The 19,506-nt window shown below is 40.2% G+C and overlaps 1 protein-coding gene across 1 annotated transcript in view; it reads left to right on the top strand.

Moving 5' to 3' along the window:
* Nucleotides 1–19,506, top strand: part of Ofcc1 (orofacial cleft 1 candidate 1) — a 277,373-nt gene that overhangs the window by 11,703 nt on the left and 246,164 nt on the right. The window contains exons 3-4 of the mRNA XM_031359413.1: nucleotides 5,717–5,803; nucleotides 11,788–11,954. Of these exons, the coding sequence (XP_031215273.1) occupies nucleotides 5,717–5,803; nucleotides 11,788–11,954 (254 nt within the window). The remainder of the gene's footprint in view (nucleotides 1–5,716; nucleotides 5,804–11,787; nucleotides 11,955–19,506) is intronic.

Raw genomic sequence — 19,506 nt, 5'->3', positions numbered from 1 at the left:
GTAGTTTTCTCTTCCTCAAAGCTCTTGCAATGAATGCTGCATGAATTACATTTAAGGCTTCATTATGGTATTTTTTTTCACCAATGGACACTTAATTTAATATAAAAACAATGTGTATAATGAAGGTCTCCATAATTTAGCTTCTTCAGAAGGAAGAAAGAGGGAAACTCATCTTCCCTTTGTAGTCTCTGAAGAAGGTTGATAATCATGATGACCATGGATGAACTGATAAGGAACATTAATATTTATGAATCCATTATGAAGGCTCCTGTGGAATTTTGACTATAGGTGCTGCTTCCTAGTTGTTTGCCACAGCCCTGAACACTCTAGAGCTGGGATCTGAAACAGTTAATGGCTCTTGATAATTATCCAGGCATCAATATTCTATTCAAGTAATATCTTTCTTGTTCTAACAGCATTTTTGGAAAACCTACAATGTTCTTATGGAACAGAATCATACTGTTTTCAAATTATAATTATACAACATAAACTTCGAAGTAACTTTATCTCAGATATTCCTTTGTGCTGGCTAGTTTTATGTCAACTTGATACAAGCTAAAGTCATCTGGGAGGAGGGACCCTCAATTGAGAAAACCTGTAGGACATTTTATTAATTAGTAATTGAAGGGGGAGGGCCCAGCCATTGGTAGGTGGTGCCATCCTTGGGCTAATGGCCCTGGAATCTTTAAGAAAGCAGACTGAGCAAGCCATGATGAGCAAGCCAGTGAGCAGCACCCCTCCATGGCACCTGTATTAGCTCCTGCCTTTAGGTTCCTGCCCAGTTTGAATTTCCATCCTAACTTCCCTCTTGTCTTCAAACTGATTTGGTCATGGTGCTTTATCCTAGCAGTGGTAACCCTGAGACACTCTTCTTTTTGCCTTCACTACTTTCACAAAGGCAAGGGTGTTGGGTAGCCCTTACCCTTGGTGGCTGATGGTTGTTATTAGCTTTGTATCTGCCTCTTGGAGCTTTTGTTGGACTTGATTTTAAAAGATCTCTTTTTAGTTTACTAAGTCATAGTCTTTTGAGTGGTGAGGTGGGTCAGTACAGAGTACTGAACTAAGGTGAGTGAGACCCTGGGTTCCATTCCCTGTGCTGAAAAGAAAAAAGGAAGGGAGACAGAAAGGAAAGAGAGAGGGATGTTCAAAGGAAGAACGGGAGAGAAAGAGCCTCTTAACTTGAGTTACATTTCATTTCAAAGGCTTTGCACACTGGGCTTATGCAGACCATGATGGGGTTTAATCATAGAATTTGACAGATCTCCCACCAGCCTATATTGTTCTGTTGTTGCCTAATTTCCTCAGTTGTATTTCGTAGATCTGGTTAATCTGTCCAGCCCCATGGAAATTTAGAGCTTTTAGATCTTTGTAAGAGCCTTTCAATATCAGGATCGGCGATGCAAAAAATATGATCTCAAATATTTTTAGAAAGCCCAGAGGAGTCAAATTAAACTTTGGTTTTCCAGGCCTCATTCCTTTAACATTTAAGAGACTGTTCTAATTTGTAAAAATGTTGCTACACGGCTATCATCACAGTACATAAAGTCTCTAGTTACAGAGTCACAGACTGCCTCGTTTGTCTTGAGTTTATGGTGTATTATAGAAAATAGAGTGGTTGGTGGGAAGAAGTGAGCTGAAGCAGGTGGATTTATGGGAAAAACATGAGAGTAAAGCCAATAACTAACCCCTCGCCCCTCAATGCACATGCATACACACAGTAGTAATAGCCAGTTGCTTCTGAGTTTCCTTTCTTTGGAAGTCAAAAGGCTGATGAGAGAGGAACTGACTGCATCACTAATTCAAGGCGCAAGCCATCTTCTGCTGGGTATACAGCTCCCAGGGAATTGCTTGGGTGCACACAGGATGGTTGCCTGAGCAAAGTTCACGTGTAGCGTAGTTTTAGAGCTCTGATTATGCTCTGTGATACTCTGAGTTAAACGATAGGAAAATCTGATATGAGAGGAAGGGCAGAAGGCAAACGTGAATGCTTTCCTCCCCCAATTCAGAAAAACAGCAACCTAAGAAACATTCTAGCTGATGCCAATTCTCAAGCCTGCACAGAAATCATTAGGAAGTTGGAAGGGATGCCGGGATATGAAAAGTGCTACATAACCACTTTACCAACTTATTATTTTACATGTCATATCCAATTGCCTCTATATATGAGCGTACCTACACACATGCAGGGTGCTTGTCATCTCCTTCATTGGGTTTCACAGAGAGTTAACTACCAACCCCATAAAAACTTATTGTATTTGTATTGCTAAGTGCCCTACTTTGAATTTCTCAGTGGGTCTCTTAATTTCCCTGTGAGATGATTTAGTTATATCCAAAAGCATATTGTGAATGATAAAGACGTGTTGAGGAATAATTCATCTTATTAGTAACCTAGCTCCTGGAAATATCCACCTGGTCCTAAAACTGCCCCATTTGATTAAATCCTGATGTTGTCCAGTGAAACATTAGCAATGGGCTCTAGAACTGAGGCAAAAAAAAAAAAAAAAAAAAAAAAAAAAGATTCCATGACCCATATCATTCACTCCCTGCACCACGTTAAATCTTTTGACTTGCTAGGTAAACAAAGAGTAGCCAGCAGCAGGGAGTGACCATTTTAATATTGGACAGTTTGTTCTTGATTTGGACAAATTATAGAAAGGAGCTGATAAGCACTCAATAGGCATTGGAGGTGTGAGGAATTGTACAGACACAACATATCAAAGCAGATAGATATCACACAGCATGAAGAAGTTTGGCTTCCATGGCTTACTCTGCTAAATTAAAACTCTAGGTACCTCAGAAACACTGAGGTTGCTAAGAAACTGTGCCTACCGTACACGTATGCTTTTGTGCCATTTGTGTTTGACCAGGCTTCCCTTACCTCCTGGTCTTGACCAGGCTTCCCTTACCTCCTGGCCTTGTCCTGGCTTCCCTTACCTCCTGGTCTTGTCCTGGCTGTTCCTAATTATAAACTTCCTTCAGACGACTGTTCTCCAGGAAGGTCAGCTCTACTAGCAGGCTGTGTTCTGCAGGCAAGACTCATGGGGGTTTTGTCTTAAGGACCATATCTTAATATCATACAAAAGCATACTAAGGGGACCAATTCTAGCCTTGTAAGAATGACCTCTTGGCATGGACAAGACAGTTCATATGTCTTTACTTCCATAAAGCTGCGTGTGATATTCCACAATGGGAACTACTAAGGGAATGACTGTATATAATTCACATATTTACCCACCCACTGGAAACACAGCAGGAGCAATCCAGAAGGCATAAAGGTGATTCTCAATCATGTAAGTGATACAGAAGTGAGAAGGATGTGGCTTGACACTTGAAGGAAATACAGGCTTCCTTCATGCACAGCTGGGCAGAGCCCATCACCACACATGGAAGGAAGATGGAAATGGCTGGCAGGCTCAGTGCCAATACACCCATTCCATGACTGCTGAGGGAGTTTATTGGAACTCCCCACATTACATCCAAAGATGTTCAAGTCTTGGATCCAAAAATATCATCATGCTTCCATGTGAACCTTTACCATCCTTCTGTAGGTATTCAAATCATCTCTAGAGTAGTTATATCTTATATGATATAGACACTGCACAAATGATTGCTAAAGCTTATTATTTAGTAGAAAGAAAAAAAAAAGAAAAGAAAGCCTGGGCATGTTGAGTGTGGATGCAGCTTATTTTTCAGATTTCTTCCTTCCTTCCTTCCTTCCTTCCTTCCTTCCTTCCTTCCTTCCTTCCATTTAGGATTTTGGTTGAATATGCAGGTGTATAGACCACAGACACAGTCAGCATCTGAACACTCTTACAGACTGTTGGTTGAAAATGATTTAATTTTGTTTGATTTATGAAGGTCTCAAATAACTTGCAATTGTAAACTCATTGCTTGTGTTAGTAGGCTAAAAGCTTGAGTTTTGTAAAGTGAGGAAGCACTTATGCAATGGGTCTCAGTAGATGGATGTGCTGGGATGACAATATAGAACAGAGCATGCCACTAACTGCTTCGAGAGAGCTAAGTTGTTTTGATGGCATTTAGAAGAAGTGATTTCCCAGTGCTCTCTGGGTTGAGCAAAACAAGTGAATGAACAAAGTAACCAACAAATCTGCTGCCACAGAGAAGAATGGTGGAAGAGAGGACTGGCAACAAATCTCTAAGCTTTATCCTAGCTCGTAAGTGTTGACAGATAAATTAACAAAATTGGAGGACATTATTCATCTTTATTGAGACCACATAGTAAAGCAAAGTTTTCTGTTCTTGTACTTATATCAGTGGAAGGGACAGTAACTGATGGTCAAAAAACAAGCAAGCAAGCAAAGTGCTGCTTTAGAAACAGAAACACAATTGGCGGTCCACATCAGAACTTCCTTTAGCCTTGGGAACAGAAGCAAATGCAGCATGGTGTATCCCACCATCCCTGGCATATATTCTCCTTTCTCTCTAAGTCATACTGTCAGTGCTGGGGTTTCCACCCTGCTATGCATATGGCTTCCACTGTGTTGGAGGCATCTTGAATTCTTCTCAGGGCTCCTCAGTGCCAACTACTAGCAGCAGACATGTGTGTTGTAAGTATGAGACTTGATTTGAAAATGTGACAGTGCATTCTTTTCTGTATTACAGTCAAGGTTGATGCTACAGTGACTGTTGAGGAATGAGTAAGTGGGGAACAGATCATGGGAAATTTGGAGGTGTGGTGCTGAACTTATTGATGTATGCTGAATAAAATTTCTGAATAAGTTATTTTTATCCCTTTTCACATTACTCAAATTGATGTAAAATATATGTTTATAGCCTCTATTTCTATCTTCCTGCCTTCCTTCCTTCCCTCCCTCCCTTCCTTTTCTTCCATCTTTGTTCCTTCCCCCCGCCCCCGTGATATATGTATATGCATGTGTGTGTATGTGTTTGTATTGGTTGGTTATACATATACTTGTGCACACATGAACACAGAGGTCACAGGTCAATGTTGGGTGTCTTCTTCAGTTGTTCTCTACTTTAGTTTATCTAGCAGGGTTTTTCACTGACCCTGAAGTTCATCACTTTAGCTGATTTGCCAGCAATCCGGCAGGCTCCTCCTGTCTACACTTCCCCAGTGCTGGGATGGAAGTTCATGCTTGCTCATGGCTGCTGAGATCCAAACTCTGCTCCTCGTGTTTGTGGAGCCACCGAGCCACCTCCCCAGAATCCAGTCTTCCTGTTGTTTCTCCTTTTTCCTTCCCTTCTGCTCTCTCTTCTTCCTTCTTTTAATTTCCTCTTTTCTCTTTCTACATGGAACTTTGGCTAGTTCTCATAATTAAAACAAGACGAAGTTTGCCTTAAACATCTGTACACAATGTGATATGTTTAATAAGACACAAGCCCATAAATAAAATCATTCCTCTCTGGTTAAGCTCATTTCTTGGGTAACAGGGGTAGCTCGATTTCCCTCCCCCCTCTTTTTAACCATTACTATCTAAGCTTCCATTTGATAATTTTCTCATTAACTTTTTAGCAACAGAAAGTCAGCAGGAACTTATTTCTTGAATTACTTTTTCTGACCTTCTACAAAACGATAATTACAAAAAAAAGGATAGAGGCCCAGAAAACTTGTAAAAAATTAAGGTTATAAAGTAGCTAACATGATCCCTTCATGCTGGTGTTGATTTCAAAATTAACATTTGGTTCATGTACTTCTAAAATAATCACTGACCCTTACCTTGTGGACTTTCCACAGGAAATGAATACAGCAGAAATTACTTTGACCCACTGGAGGAGGAGGAAATAAACTCAAGGCAGTGCCGGATGGAGGTCAGCAGACGGGGTGAGCTAGAATTAAGTATGTAATTTTTGTGTCAGAATATTCTCTTCCATTCATGAAAATGAGGTGGCAAAGATCATGCGTGCGGTTCCAGTTTCGTTTCACAGCTTGCAATTTAAATGGTAGGTTTCAGCAGCGTACAACTTAATGGGTGGAAGATGAGGAGGTGAGCTCTGAAGGACAGCTAGCCTGTGGGATGAAAGATGTAGGATTGGATTTCATCTGCTGCTTTGTGAGCGAGCGACTTGGTGTCATTCTGAGACTGTTGTGATGTGTTCTGGGGACAGTGGCACTTTGCAAATGCTTCTCTGCTCTTGGAATTTGAAAGGATCATTCTGCAGTCAAGCATGGCCAGCCAGCACACTGTCTGTCCTCTTCGGGTTCCTGCAGCCAGTGCAGGAAATGCTCGCAGAGCTGGCAAGCATGAAAGCACAGAGACATGTCAACAACTTGTTCTTCTTTGAGGTTTTTCAAGATTAACTTCTTTCTTTATTTATTTTTCTTTTTTGTTGTTGTTTTTTTTGGGGGGGTCAGGATTTCTCTGTATATCCCTGGCTGTCCTGGAACTCACTCTGTAGACCAGGCTGGCCTCGAACTCAGAAATTCACCTGCCTCTGCCTCCTAAGTGCTGGGATTAAAGGTGTATGCCACCACTGCCCGGCTTCTTTATTTTTTTACTAGATATTTTCTTTATTTACATTTCAAACGTTATCCCTTTTCCTAGTTTCCCCTTTGAAAACCTCTTATTTCCTTTCCTCTCCCCCTACTCACCCACCCACTTCTGCTTCCTGGCCCTGGCATTCCCCTACACTGGAGCACAGAGCCTTCACAGGGCCAAGGGCCTCTCCTCTCATTGATGACAGAAAAGGCCATCCTCTGCTACATACACAGCTGTAGCTGTGAGTTCTACCACAGTGTACTCTTTGGTTGGTGGTTTAGACCCTGGGAGCTCTGGGGGTACTAATTGGTTCCTATTGTTCCTCCTATGGAGTTGCAAACCCCTTCAGCTTTTTGGGTCCTTTCTCTAGCTCCTCCATTGCAGACCATTAGACTGAGCACAGGGTCTCCAATGGAGGAGCTAGAGAAAGATTAATTTCTTAATGTAGTAAATAATGGAGTTTTATTTTATATTCATTTTATTTCACCATTCTTCTTCCTCAATTTGTGCCCATTCTTTCCTGTCCCCAAATAGTGTGAAATATGTGATATTTTGTCTTTCTCTTTACTATCTTTTTTGTTCTTCCCTTTAGAATTGTTTGGTTTTCATCATAGTCCTCTCCTGTCTTTCTCTTGCCCCCTCTGTGTGTGTGTCTGTGTGTATATGAGTGTGTGTCTGTGTGTGTATGTGTGTGTATGAGTGTCTGTGTATATGAGTGTGTACGTGTGTGTGTTTATGTGTGTGTATGTGTATGAGTGTGTGCGTGTCTGTGTGTATGGGAGTGTCTGTGTATGTATGTATGTATGCGCGCCTGTGTGTGCATGTATGTGTGTTTGTGTGTGTATGTGTGTGTGCATGTGTGTCTTCATTGTGCTGATTATTTTTTGTCAGCTTGACACAATCTAGAATCACCTGGAGAAGGGATATCAGTTGAGGATTTGCCTCTATCAGATTGTCCTGTGAGCATGTCTATGGAGAAATTTCTTGATTAATAATTGATGTAGGAGGGTCCAGTCTACTGTGGGCGGTACCGCCCCTGGACAGGGAGGACTTGTTGGGCTAAGAAAGCAAGCTAGATAAGCCACAGGAACAGGCTGGTAAGCAGGGCTCGTCCGTGACCTCCACTTCAGTTGTGCTCTAGGTTCCGGTTTTGATTTTTCTCAACGATGGATGGTGATATGGAAATATGAGCCAGGTAAACGCTTTCCATCTCACGTTGATTTTGGTCAAGGATTTATCGCATCTTCCCCAGCCAGACGCAGACATATAGATTCAGCAGAAGAGAGGTAGCATGTGTTAGGTGTCTTTCAGAGGCTGGATTATTTTGCTTATCACAATGATCTTTAATTCCATCCATTTTTGTAGGCAAGTTAACTGAGTCATTAGTTTAAGCTCATCCTTTAATCTATAGAGAGCATAACACAAACCTTGGGAGTGTGAGGATCCTCTGCCTAGGAAGTATGTCTCCATATGCTATGTTAGATGAACAGTCTATAGACAGGTAAGTTCTGAAAAGTAAGATGTTGGCTAAGCATCCCTTGTTAGACTGCTCAGGCCCAGAAATGGTTCAGACTTTAGATCATTTTTCAGATTATGGAATATTTGCATATGTGTTACAGATTATGCTGGGAATGAAACCCAAGTTTAAATCATTATTTGTTCCGAGCACATCTCTTACTATCTTGGAGGTATCTTATACAATGATTTTGTGCATGGAATTCATGCCTTAAGACTTCAGTACTTGTATTATTGTGTCAACAACTGACAGTTCTGATTTTTAGTACATTTAGGAATTCACTTGTTCAGGTTGGGAATGTTCAACCTGAAGCACCCCCTTCTCTTCTTGGCTAATATTGCTTAGTCCTTGTGGCTCATCTGAAGTCTGTATCTTAGAGCAGACAGGCCATTCTGTATCTACCCTGTGAATTACTTAGCTCATTGCTGTGACAGAAGCAGCTAAGGAAGGCTTTGTTGTGCTCACAGTTTGAGGGTCCAGTCCATGAGGCTGAGGAAGTCTCAGCATCCCTTAAGGCAGCTGCTGCTGTTGCACTTACAGTCAGGAAGCATCGAAAGATGAATGTCCTTCACTGCCCAGCTTTCTTCCTCCTTACATTATGTCTGAGGCCCTTAGCCAATGGTGCTGTTGATAGTTTGGGTGGGTCTTCCTGCCAAAATCAGACTAATCAAGAAAAATCTGTTATTGACAATATCCAAAAGTTTGTCTCCTGGGTAATTCTAGACCACAGTAGCACAAAGGCAATGTTTGCAGTATCAGCTTGCTCTACTGTTCCTGCCACATTCTGGAATCATGGGTCACATTATCTCTCTTAGTCACTTAACTTTGCCCAACTTGTGTGATTGACCTAGGGTCCATATTTCATAAACATGACAATCCTAATCCTAAATTTTGTTGCCCATATGGCATCATTTAGGGAAACATTCCTGGAAGCTCTCTAGGGGAAAGGTCTTTGTCTTGTGTGGCTGGTGCATCTTTACAATCTTCATCTCAATCTAAACTTTATGTGATCTGTACTTGCTATAAGAATCAATGTGCAATATGCAAACATGAGCTGACAACATATGTATGCATATGATCTTGTGTGTGTATATATGTGTGTATCTACGCACACACACATGTGCCTGCAAGCATGTGTGGGGAAAATGGTGGAGGGCAGTGTACTCAGTTGCAGAAGCCTGCAATTATATGTAGTGTGGGCTGACAGGTTGTAAAAACAGATGAGCATTTCTGTGAAATTCACATAGGAGATTATGTCCAAGTCGAGTTCTACATTTGCAGAGCAGCAGTATGGAATCTGAAGGGTGATTTCTATGTTGCCTGTTACAGAGCATACGTCTCTGAGAAAGCTCAGCCTGTTCCAGGAAATCTTTCACCCAACTGGTCCACTATTATTTTGATGAGCCACTTGTTTTCCTTAGAGTTTAAATGTTAGCCTCTCATCAAAGTGGACTGTTAAGTATCCAAGGGAAAAAAATAGCTCCACAGAAACTAGCCTGGATAAGAAAGTGCATACCAGAGTCAAACTGACACTTAAAATGAACTGTCACAGGTTGCATTTAATCATTCCATTACAATTATGCCTTATAAGGTGTCGAAATCTGTAGATTTGGCATGCTTAATGTCAAACCTTTGCTCCCATTTTCATTTCCTTGGTTTTTTTTTCTTGTCATTACATAAGTTGTTCGATGCACATTGGTTGCCATAATTATTTGTTTCATGGCTTTCTTTCCCACTAGCCCTTAGAGGGCCTTAGGATCTGACTTGACTCACAGGTGATGCTCAATGTATAGTTACTAACACAAAATATATCTTTATGAAAATAAAGATGAATAAAAGCTCACATACTCTGTCCCTTCAGCATGCCCACTGCATGTCAGAGAATTACTAAGCACTGAACAAGTCAAACAACTAAAAAGAAAGCATCCTTCCCTGAGTGTGTCCTGCAAAACTAGCAGGAAGCTCGGTTACCATGTGACTCTCACTATGTTCTTCCTTCCTGGGCAAGGGTATTGAGTTGTTGAATTTTATGTAAGAAACTGCTTCCCAAATGTACAGAGCTACAAAGAGGCAGTGCTGGGATTTAGATGTAGACGTTGCTCTTACCAGGCCTGGGCCATGCTGTGTGCCATCTGAAGACAAAGATTCTATAGCAATCTCAGTGGGGTACTAAGTGCATTGGCATGAAATTCCTCATCTCTGCATCGGATAGAGCTCACTGCTAACTTCCACATAAGATTTTTTTATGAGCTATATATAAGCTTTATATGTTTTGTTACTGTCCCACTAAGAGTTATAAAGCATCAGGCAATACTTGTCTGAAGGCATGCTTCCCTAACATGCAATGTACAAAGTAGACTGTCTGCCTCAGCTGTGGTCTGTTTTAGCTCATGGCAAGGAATGAAAATTTGTAGGTCACCTGATACTTGATCAAGCCATCTGGAGTGTACAAGGAGCAGGAGCTGCTAACTTCACAGGTCTTCCTATGTCATTCTCTCAAACATTTCAGCATCTCTAGCAAATTTAGCGTTCCAAGTCCCCTGTTATAGTCTACACTGGATGCTTTTCTAATACTTGTCTGCAAAGAATCTCAGGTATAGACAGAAAGGGGAGGTCTAGAAATAGCATGGAGAAGGAGAATTCCAGAAGGGTCTTCTAGAATAAGTCACTTCAGAATAGTTCCACTCATGGAGAGGGGATTGATAACTAAAAGAACCAGAAGAGACAAATTTAAAACAACACAATAAAAATTTCTCATAGTTTGTCCTTAGAAGAAGATCTCTGTGATTGACACACTGTGTGTGTGCTTTCCTGGTTCTGTGATGAGGAGGAAGACATCTATCTAGGCGATATTTTAACCTCTCTTTAAGATTTTTAATGTCCCAAATCTATCTAAACATCTAAGTAGCACATACTTCCCTTGGGATTTCCTCTGTAATGCATATAGATATGGAGTCCATCCTATTCACTTTGGCCATATATATGTATATGATATATATTACACTTGGAAAAGTCTTACACTGGAGAGTGTAAGACTTTTCTTAGTATTTTTCTAAGATTTGAAGATGGAAGTATATTTTTTGTTTTATTTTGTTTTATTTTGTTTTTTGAGACAGGGTTTCTTTGTGTAGTCCTGGCTGTCCTGGAACTCACTCTGCCTCCCAAGTGCTGGGATTAAAGGCGTGCACCACCACCGCCCGGCCGGAAGTATATTTTTTGTTTGTAGTATGTATCAAGCTAGCTGGATAGAGTATGCTGTAGAGGATTCCGCTTTCAGATGGCCTAGATCTAAAGTTTGAGCACCATTTGCATAAATGCTGGCATTTCTGTGCAAACAAGGTGGGCCAGATAAAGTGCCTCTGTGTGTGTAGAGATCAGGGACTTTCTCAGAGACTTGGAATGGGGCAAGTGAGTCAAGGTCACTTTTCCTCTCTTACCTGCAGTCACATCCCAATCTGGATTAGCACCATATCCACTGCAAAGTAAAATGTTCAAGGCAACATACAACATTTAACACATGGGCAAAACCCATATGACTGTCTCAGGTTATGATCAGGTAAGAGGGAAGACAGCAAATAATGCTTTGTCACTTTGAAGGATCAAAAGGAGAAACAAAGGGGGTGGTGGTTTAATGTTTAAACTGTAAGACTTCTATCTTCCCAGTATATTATGTAAAAAAAATAAATTATTGGATTGTGGATAATAAAACTCTCTTATTCCATATAAGAAAGAAATAACATCATATTTTCTGTACCTAGTCAATGTTAAGACAATAAAGGTGAATGAGATTCCACATGTTCTTGTGCTCAACAGATGGAAAGTCAAAGGAGGAGATAATGGATCAGGCACCACTCAGACATTCCACTGAGAGCCTTGATACCCACAAAGATGATGAGCAAGATGCTCCTATGTACACTGAGGAGTCTGAGAGGCAAGCTCAGAGAGCCACCATTCTGCTTGCAGGCTCTCCATCAGGACAGGTCAGCAATGAAACCATTTCTAAACCTTTTGATGATCTGCTATTAAAATGACAAGTTCAAATGTCATCCCTACACAGTGTCCACTGGCATTGCTTCCCAGCACACCTTACTAGAACTATGGTTTGCTTTGTGCCTCTCTGAAACTTTGTTCCTATCTTTCCACACATATTTGATCAGGCAGAAGTTATAACAATCACCAGTGCTGCTCTAGCCTTTGCAAAATTTAGCTCTACTTCATCTGGTTTGGGTTTGGGTTTGCAGTGGTCACTTCTAGCAGAGTTGGAAGAACCTACAACACAAGCTTACCTGGGGTAAACTTATTTGGATGTAACAAACTACTTGGAAATGCTTGAACAACATGGTATTAAGACTTGAATATTCTAGGATCTGTGGGGTTGCCATGTATATATTTAAATTGAACATTCTAATTTCTGTGACTTCAGAGACACCTGCTCTACTTTCCATGTCTATCCTTTCTATAGATGAATAATGTTATATCATGGCAGGCTTTGGTTCATGAATGTTGCTTCTATTTAGTCTCCCTATCAATTACAAGCAAAGACACATGAGTCCCATATGTGTCATTCTAGTGTGTGTGTGTGTGTGTGTGTGTGTGTGTGTGTGTGTGTGTGTGTGTAAAATGTATGGTGATTCAAAAAATTTCATCAGGTGAGACATTTTCCTCAGTAATGTCTTTTATAATTACAGTAAATGAGCTGAAATATCATTGACTTGAAAAGTCAAAGACATAGCTTAGTTGGAGTGGGCAGGTGGCATTCTCTAATCAGGAGTGTGGCAAATCCATAATGGTGTCTAATTTATTCCTTTGTGCCACTTAGAACTGAACATGCTGGGTCCATTAAGGGTATGTCTATTTTAAGCCTTCTCATGTCAGTGACCTGAATTAACAAGTACATTCAGAGCCTTCTAAGTGTCTAGTAGTCGGCTGAATTCTGTCCTCTAGGAGTATATTCAAATCCTGCCCTCCAGTACCTGCACATGTGATCTGATGCAGAACAGACATACAGGATTTGGGGTAGGTCCTTAACCTAATGACTGGTGTTCTTTTAAGGGAGAAAAGATTTGAGACATAGACACACACAGAGGGGAAAAGCTCTCTAAAGACATGCTTATCAGCAAAGGAAGGTGTGATGGTTAAAATAGGAATGACCCCAAAGAATCATGTATTTGGATGCTTCAGTCAAAAGAAGTGGCAGTGTTAGAAGGTGTAGCCTTGTTGGAAGAAGTACATCACTAGTTGAGGTCTCAGAAGCTCCAGCCCAGACTCAATGACTCAAGAAGACCTGCTGCCTGTGGATCCAGATGTAGAACTCTCAGTTCCTTCACCGGTGTCTGCCTGTTAACAACCATGTTTCCCACCATGATGACAATGGAATCTGTAAGCTGGTTCCAGTTAAATGTTTTTCTTTATGAGAGTTGCCATGGTCGTGGTATCTTTTCACAGCGATAGAATCTCAAACTAAGACAGAAGGCTATGAATGGCCATCAATTACCAGAAGTTACAAGATGTGGGGAAATTTTTCTCCTATAGTCTTAAGAAAGAAGTTATTACAATCTCTTGATTTTATACTTCTGACTGCCTAAACTGTGAGAAAATAAATTTCTGTCATTTAAAACTAAAGAGTTTGTGATAATTTGTGAGTACATATGTGTGCCTATCTTATTATGTCTGTGTGGTCTGTGTATCTGTAAACTTGGAGGCTTGAGGTCTATCTTTTATGTCTTTCTTCAATTACTCTCTACTTTTGTTTTTTGAGATAAAATCTCTTACTGAACCAAAAGCTCATCAATTTGTCTAGCCAATGAAATTCAAGGAATTTGCCTGTTCCAAACATGCATAGCCATGTGTAGATTTTTACATAGATTCTAAAAATTTGGATAAAGGTCCCTGATCTTTTATGGCAGACACTGTACTAACTGAGTCAAGATAATCTTGAAAGGAAGCAACAAGACAACCCATGTTCTAATCTGACAGATCCTATGAGGGAAACTTTGACTCTTCAATGATTTATAACAGTGGTGTGTGTTTTTATGAACTAGGATACAAAGCAGTTGTTCTCAACCTGTGGGTATACAACCCCTTTAGGGGTCAAACAACCCTTTCACAGTGGTCGCTTAAGGCCATCTGCATATTATATACTTACACTACAGTTCATAACAGGAACAAAATTACGGTCATGAAGTAGAAATGAAATAATTTTATTGTGGGGGATCATCACAACATGAAGAACTGTATTAAGGGGTTGCAGCATTAGGAAGGTTGAGAACCACTGGTAAAGGGACCATGAGGTGAAAGGGGACATTAAATTTTGCCATTGTGTTTGAAATTTGTTTTACATTATGTTTTTGTGAGATGCACATTGTGTTAGGTCAGAAGCTTATGTTTTGATTTTATTTTTGTAGCATGTGGTGCCAATTCAGGTGAGTCAAAAATACTCTGGCCCTCAAGTTGGCAACCCTGACCCTTTAAGATGTCATTTCTATGGATAAACTGTGAGAGGTAAACTGAGGATCAAAGTGCCCACGTGTGAGCTTGTTGCAAGGCTTTTATACAAAATGCTAGCATATAGCAAGGCTTGCAGGAACAAAACCCAAGCTTGAGTGGTTTCCACCTGCCTATAGTGAGAAGACATAAACACATTCATAAGAAGTGGAATGCGTCATAGATGTGGCTCTTTCATGAACCCTCTACCAATAAAACCTATGATCTTCTTTTAATCTATGTGCCTTAACTTTTGCATGGAAGAGTTAGGTGTGTTGACAGAAGCTGAAATCCCAGCACTTTGGAGAAAGAGGGAAAGAGGTCACAGGTTGTATAGTATGTCTGAGGCTACCCTAGGCCACAAGAGACTCCTGTCTCAAAAACAACATAACTTACATGTAAGTTGGTCTAAGGTGATTGATTAAATATCTGGGAAGGAAATAATGTTGTTATAAAAACACGGCCACAGTCATGTTGGCAAAGATGCCAACTTTGTAGTAAGAACTCTTGTGGAGACATAGCCAGGCCACTTATAGGGTGTGGGTTTGTGGGTGAGTCACTTGATTTTGCTGGTCTCAGTAATTTCATCTGGAACTTACGGACTTGATAGTTTGTATATGAGATATGTCAATTCTAAATAATCTCACAAAGCAGGTTCTGATTAAATGGCAGGGGACACTACAGAGAAAAGTTTCTAGGGCCTGCTCTGAGGACAATGCATATACTCTCTTCAGGTTCATTTTATCAGGAGTCCCATGGACGTGGAAGCATGTGTTATATAAAGGAAGAAATCTGTAATTGGGTAACATCTTTGGTTCTGATGGTTTATATTGTCTTGGACCTCTGGGGTGAGATAGAGCTAAATAATCAGCACATCATGCAGTCATTGTGGTTAGGAGTGTTAGATGTTCAAGTGTCTGGAATTAACACCCTCCATTTTTCGTGAGTTGTTTTACATTTTTGTCGAAGTTAGGAAGTACCTAAAGTCTTACCTTTTTATTTTAATGGTGAACTCATAACAGACAAGCATTTGACCGAGCTCTGGAGTGGAATGAGTCCCAGCTAAGGTGAGGACTGTTGTGGGTTCCTTCGCTTGCATCTTTACCTGTAATTGCAGACTCTATTATGGCTGGTATGATTTACTCTTATCTCTCATCACAGAGGGCTGTGGTGGAAGATGTAGGGTGACTATGAAAAAAGGTATGGGATTCTTTACTAAGGTTACCAGGGATAGGGGGCTGGGTGTTGTCTGATACAGAGATTCCTACTTCAAAGCTCATTAGAACTATAGATCCAGACCATTGAACATCACAGAGACAAAGAGAAGCCAGGTGAAAGATCTATTGCATATCCAAAAAACATGTATCTAATCAAGCACTGTTCTGTAGAATCCCTAAACCATTAACAGTCAGAGTAGAACGTTGAGGGTGAAGAGTTTGCCTTCTCACTTTGAAGAATCGTGTGTGTGTGTGTATGTGTGTGTTTATGTGTATGTGCATGTATACATGTGTGTGTCATATATGCATATGTCTTTTGGGTATGTGTGTGTGTATGGGGTATGTATGTGTGTGTGGAATATATGTGGTGTATGTGGTGTATGTGTGTGTGTATGTGTGTGAGTGTGTGTGTGTGTGGTGCATATACACTGTAATCCTGTACTCTGAGGTAAATGTCGATCTTTGTTGCTGACATGTTTCTTGTATACAGCAGAACAATAGATTCTGTTTACACATCCATTCTATTAGCCTGTGTCTTTTTTCTGGGGACTTGATTCTTGAGTTCAGTGATGTTGATAGATATTAATAAACAATAATTATTAATTACTGTTATTTTGACATTGGTGATGGTATTGTGTGTGTGTGAGTGTGTGTATGCATGTGTTTCTCTTCTTTGGTTTTAATTGTGTGAAATTATTTATTTCTTGTGTTTTCTTACATGTAATTAGCCTCATTGGATTTGAGTTTTCTTCTAATATCCTCTGTAGGGCTGGGTTAGTGGAAAGATATTGTTTAAATTTGTTTTTGTCATGAATATCTTGGTCCCCATCTATGGTGTTTGAAAGTTTTGCTGGGTATAGTAGTCTGAGTTGATATCTGTGTCCCTTAGGTTCTGAACAACGTCTGGCCAGGCTCTTCTAGTTTTTCAGAGTCTCTGTTGAGAAGTCAAGTATAATTCTTATAGGTCTGCCTTTATGTGTTACTTTGCCTTTTTTCCTTGCAGCTTTTAATATTCTTTCTTTGTTCTGCACATTTAGTGTTTTTATTATTATGTGGCAAGAGGGTTTTCTTTTCTGGTCCAATCAGTGTTCTATAAGTTTCTTGTATATAAGCATCTCATTGATGCTAGGGAAATTTTCTTTAATGATTTTGCTGAAGATATTTTCTAGGTCTTTCAGCTGTGAGTCTTCTCCTTTGTCTATCCTATTATTCTTAGGTTTGACCATTTCATAGTGTCTGAAATTTTTTTGTTGCATTTTCTTTGACTGCTGTATTAATTTCTTCCATCGCATTTTCTGTGCTGGAGACACTCTCTTCCATCTCTTACATTCTGTTGGTGATGCTTATGTTTGTAGTTCCTCTTCTCTTTCCTAGGTTTTCCATCTCCAGGATTGCCTCAGCTTGTCTTTTCTTTATTGCTTCTATTTCCACTTTGAGATAGTTTTATTGATATCCTTCACCTGTATTTTTCTGTATTTCTTCATTTTTTTCTTTCTTTTTTTAATGCTTCTATCTGGTTGAATGTATTTTCCTATATTTCTTTAAGGGATTTACTCATTTCCTCTTTAAAGGCCTCTATCATCTTTATAAGATTGGATTTAAGAGTCTCTTCTTGTGCTTCAGTTTTCTTCAGATATCCAGGGCTTGCTCTAGCAGGATAGTTGGGCTCTGGTGGTGCCATATTGCCCTGGCTCTTGTTGATTTTGTTCATACACTGTCTTTTAGGCATCTGGTTCTCACTGGTACTGGCAGGATAACCCTGATGGCAGTAGGACTTCTTGGGAATGGAGGAGAAATTGTGGGCCAGAAAATGAAGGTTAGGAGACCTGACTTGGCTGGCTATGCCTCTGGTGGACCTCACTGGCAAGGGATTGGTGGGGGAATGTTCCAAACTGGTAGCTCTATGGGCTTCTCTCCCAGCTGTGCTCCAGGTAAACCAGACTGGGAGAGGACTAACGGGGCAGCTTTCCAAGCTGGGTGTTCTTAGGGCACCCACGAGCTTCCACAGAGAAACAGAGGGTTAATATTTCTGTATTAATTTTCCCCAATGCAGTTGAGGTGTCATGGTCTGATAGTTCATGGGTATTATTTAAGCTGGCATAAAATAAAACCCTTTAATAAGTAAACAGTATACATTAATCATGTATCCACTGACACAATTCTAAGCAATGTGTGTAATTCAACCACAGGACTATTTGAATGAGGACTCTTATGCTCTCTATCTTGCAGACCAGCAATCAAAGGACAGGTTGAGTAACTTGAGAATGGTTTTAGAGCTAAATGTTGTTGCGCCAGGATGTAAACCTAGGTAATTTTACCCACCCCAATACATTGCTAATATTATATGCAAATGCTAATAGAATATAGCATTTTAATAACAGCTTCTTCACAGAGAGTCTCTCCTTTCTTTCATCTAGCACTTTGTATTTTAAAGGAATTGATATACAAGGCTAAAGGAGTATTATTGCTACCCTTTACATTGTTCTGCAATGGAAGATAGACCAAGAAAGTCTATGAAACAAGTGATCACAGCAATTCAGATTACATTTGATGATACATAGTTGGATTCTCCAGAGAAATAGATAGGACACACGGGCACATGCGTATACATGCCTACACACATGCACACAAACACACATGAAGATCTATAGTGAGAACTGGCTCACAAAGTCATGGACATGGAGGTATCTGCAGGTCACATCAGTGGTGCTGATGCTGTCAATCCCAATTCTCATTCAAAGGCTTGAGAACCAGAGGGTTGGGAGGGGCAATGGTATGCATTGAGGTTCAAAGTGCAAGCAGGAGTTCTCATGGCTGATGGCAGTATGGGTTTCTTAGCTCTAATAGAGAGTAAAATTGGTCTCTTCTCCTTTATATTGTGCTCACGCCCTCAGTAGATTAGATGGTATCAGCCCACCCTAGTGAGTTTAGAGACTTCCTGCTTGGCTCCAATTCCAATGTGAAGTTTTTCTGTAAACACTTTCACAGACCTTCCTAGACAATTCTGCCTCCTACCTGGGCATCCCATAACTCAGTCACCTTGCCAAGTAAAGCTAACTACCTCAGACCAAGAAAAACAAAACTTAAGACATACTTATAAAAGATCAAAGATCCAGTGGCATTTCTAACAGCTAAGCTGTGAAAAAATGGTCAAGAAAAAAATATTATTTCTTAAAACTTTTAAAAATAATACTATATATATTTTTAAAAATCATAATTGTGTACATTTATGGAGAAGAATTTGATGTTTCCCCATTATGTGTACTATGTGTATGATTAAGTCAAATTAATTATCTGGATTTTCTCCTGCTTACTAATCTTTATAATGATGCATTTGGAAATTATTCTTAGGATATCCAATGAACTACTATTAATTATAGTTGTTCTGCTGTACAATATATTGTGTTACCCTAGCCCTCAGCTTCTCGGGACGGTCCTTGCAGTAGAGGGCAAGAAAGTGTACAATCAACAACACAGCCTCGGGAGCCAGGTGAGAAGCAGAAGCAGACTCAGCAATAGTGGGGAGTGCCTTTCCACCCTCTGCCCATGTTGCCTTGGTCTAGTTTCCTTAACTTACTCTAACCTTCACGTGGTCACAAGTAGATTTTCCCATTCTTAGGCTGAGTAGCTTTTTACTTTGTATATACTGTGGCATACTCTTTATCCAGTTGATCACAGGTGGACATGTTGGCTATTTTCATATTTTGGTTATTGGGAATGGAGCTACAAATAGGAGAGTAAATATATTCCTATGTGATACTAGCCTTTTACCAGTTCAGTAAAAGGCACAGGTAGGACTCTGGGTCATATAGAAGTTGCATTCCCCCCCCCC

This window comes from Mastomys coucha, unplaced genomic scaffold, assembly GCF_008632895.1.
Source record: "Mastomys coucha isolate ucsf_1 unplaced genomic scaffold, UCSF_Mcou_1 pScaffold7, whole genome shotgun sequence".
NCBI classification, from domain to species: domain Eukaryota; kingdom Metazoa; phylum Chordata; class Mammalia; order Rodentia; family Muridae; genus Mastomys; species Mastomys coucha.
This window is presented reverse-complemented; position numbering and strand designations above follow the sequence as displayed.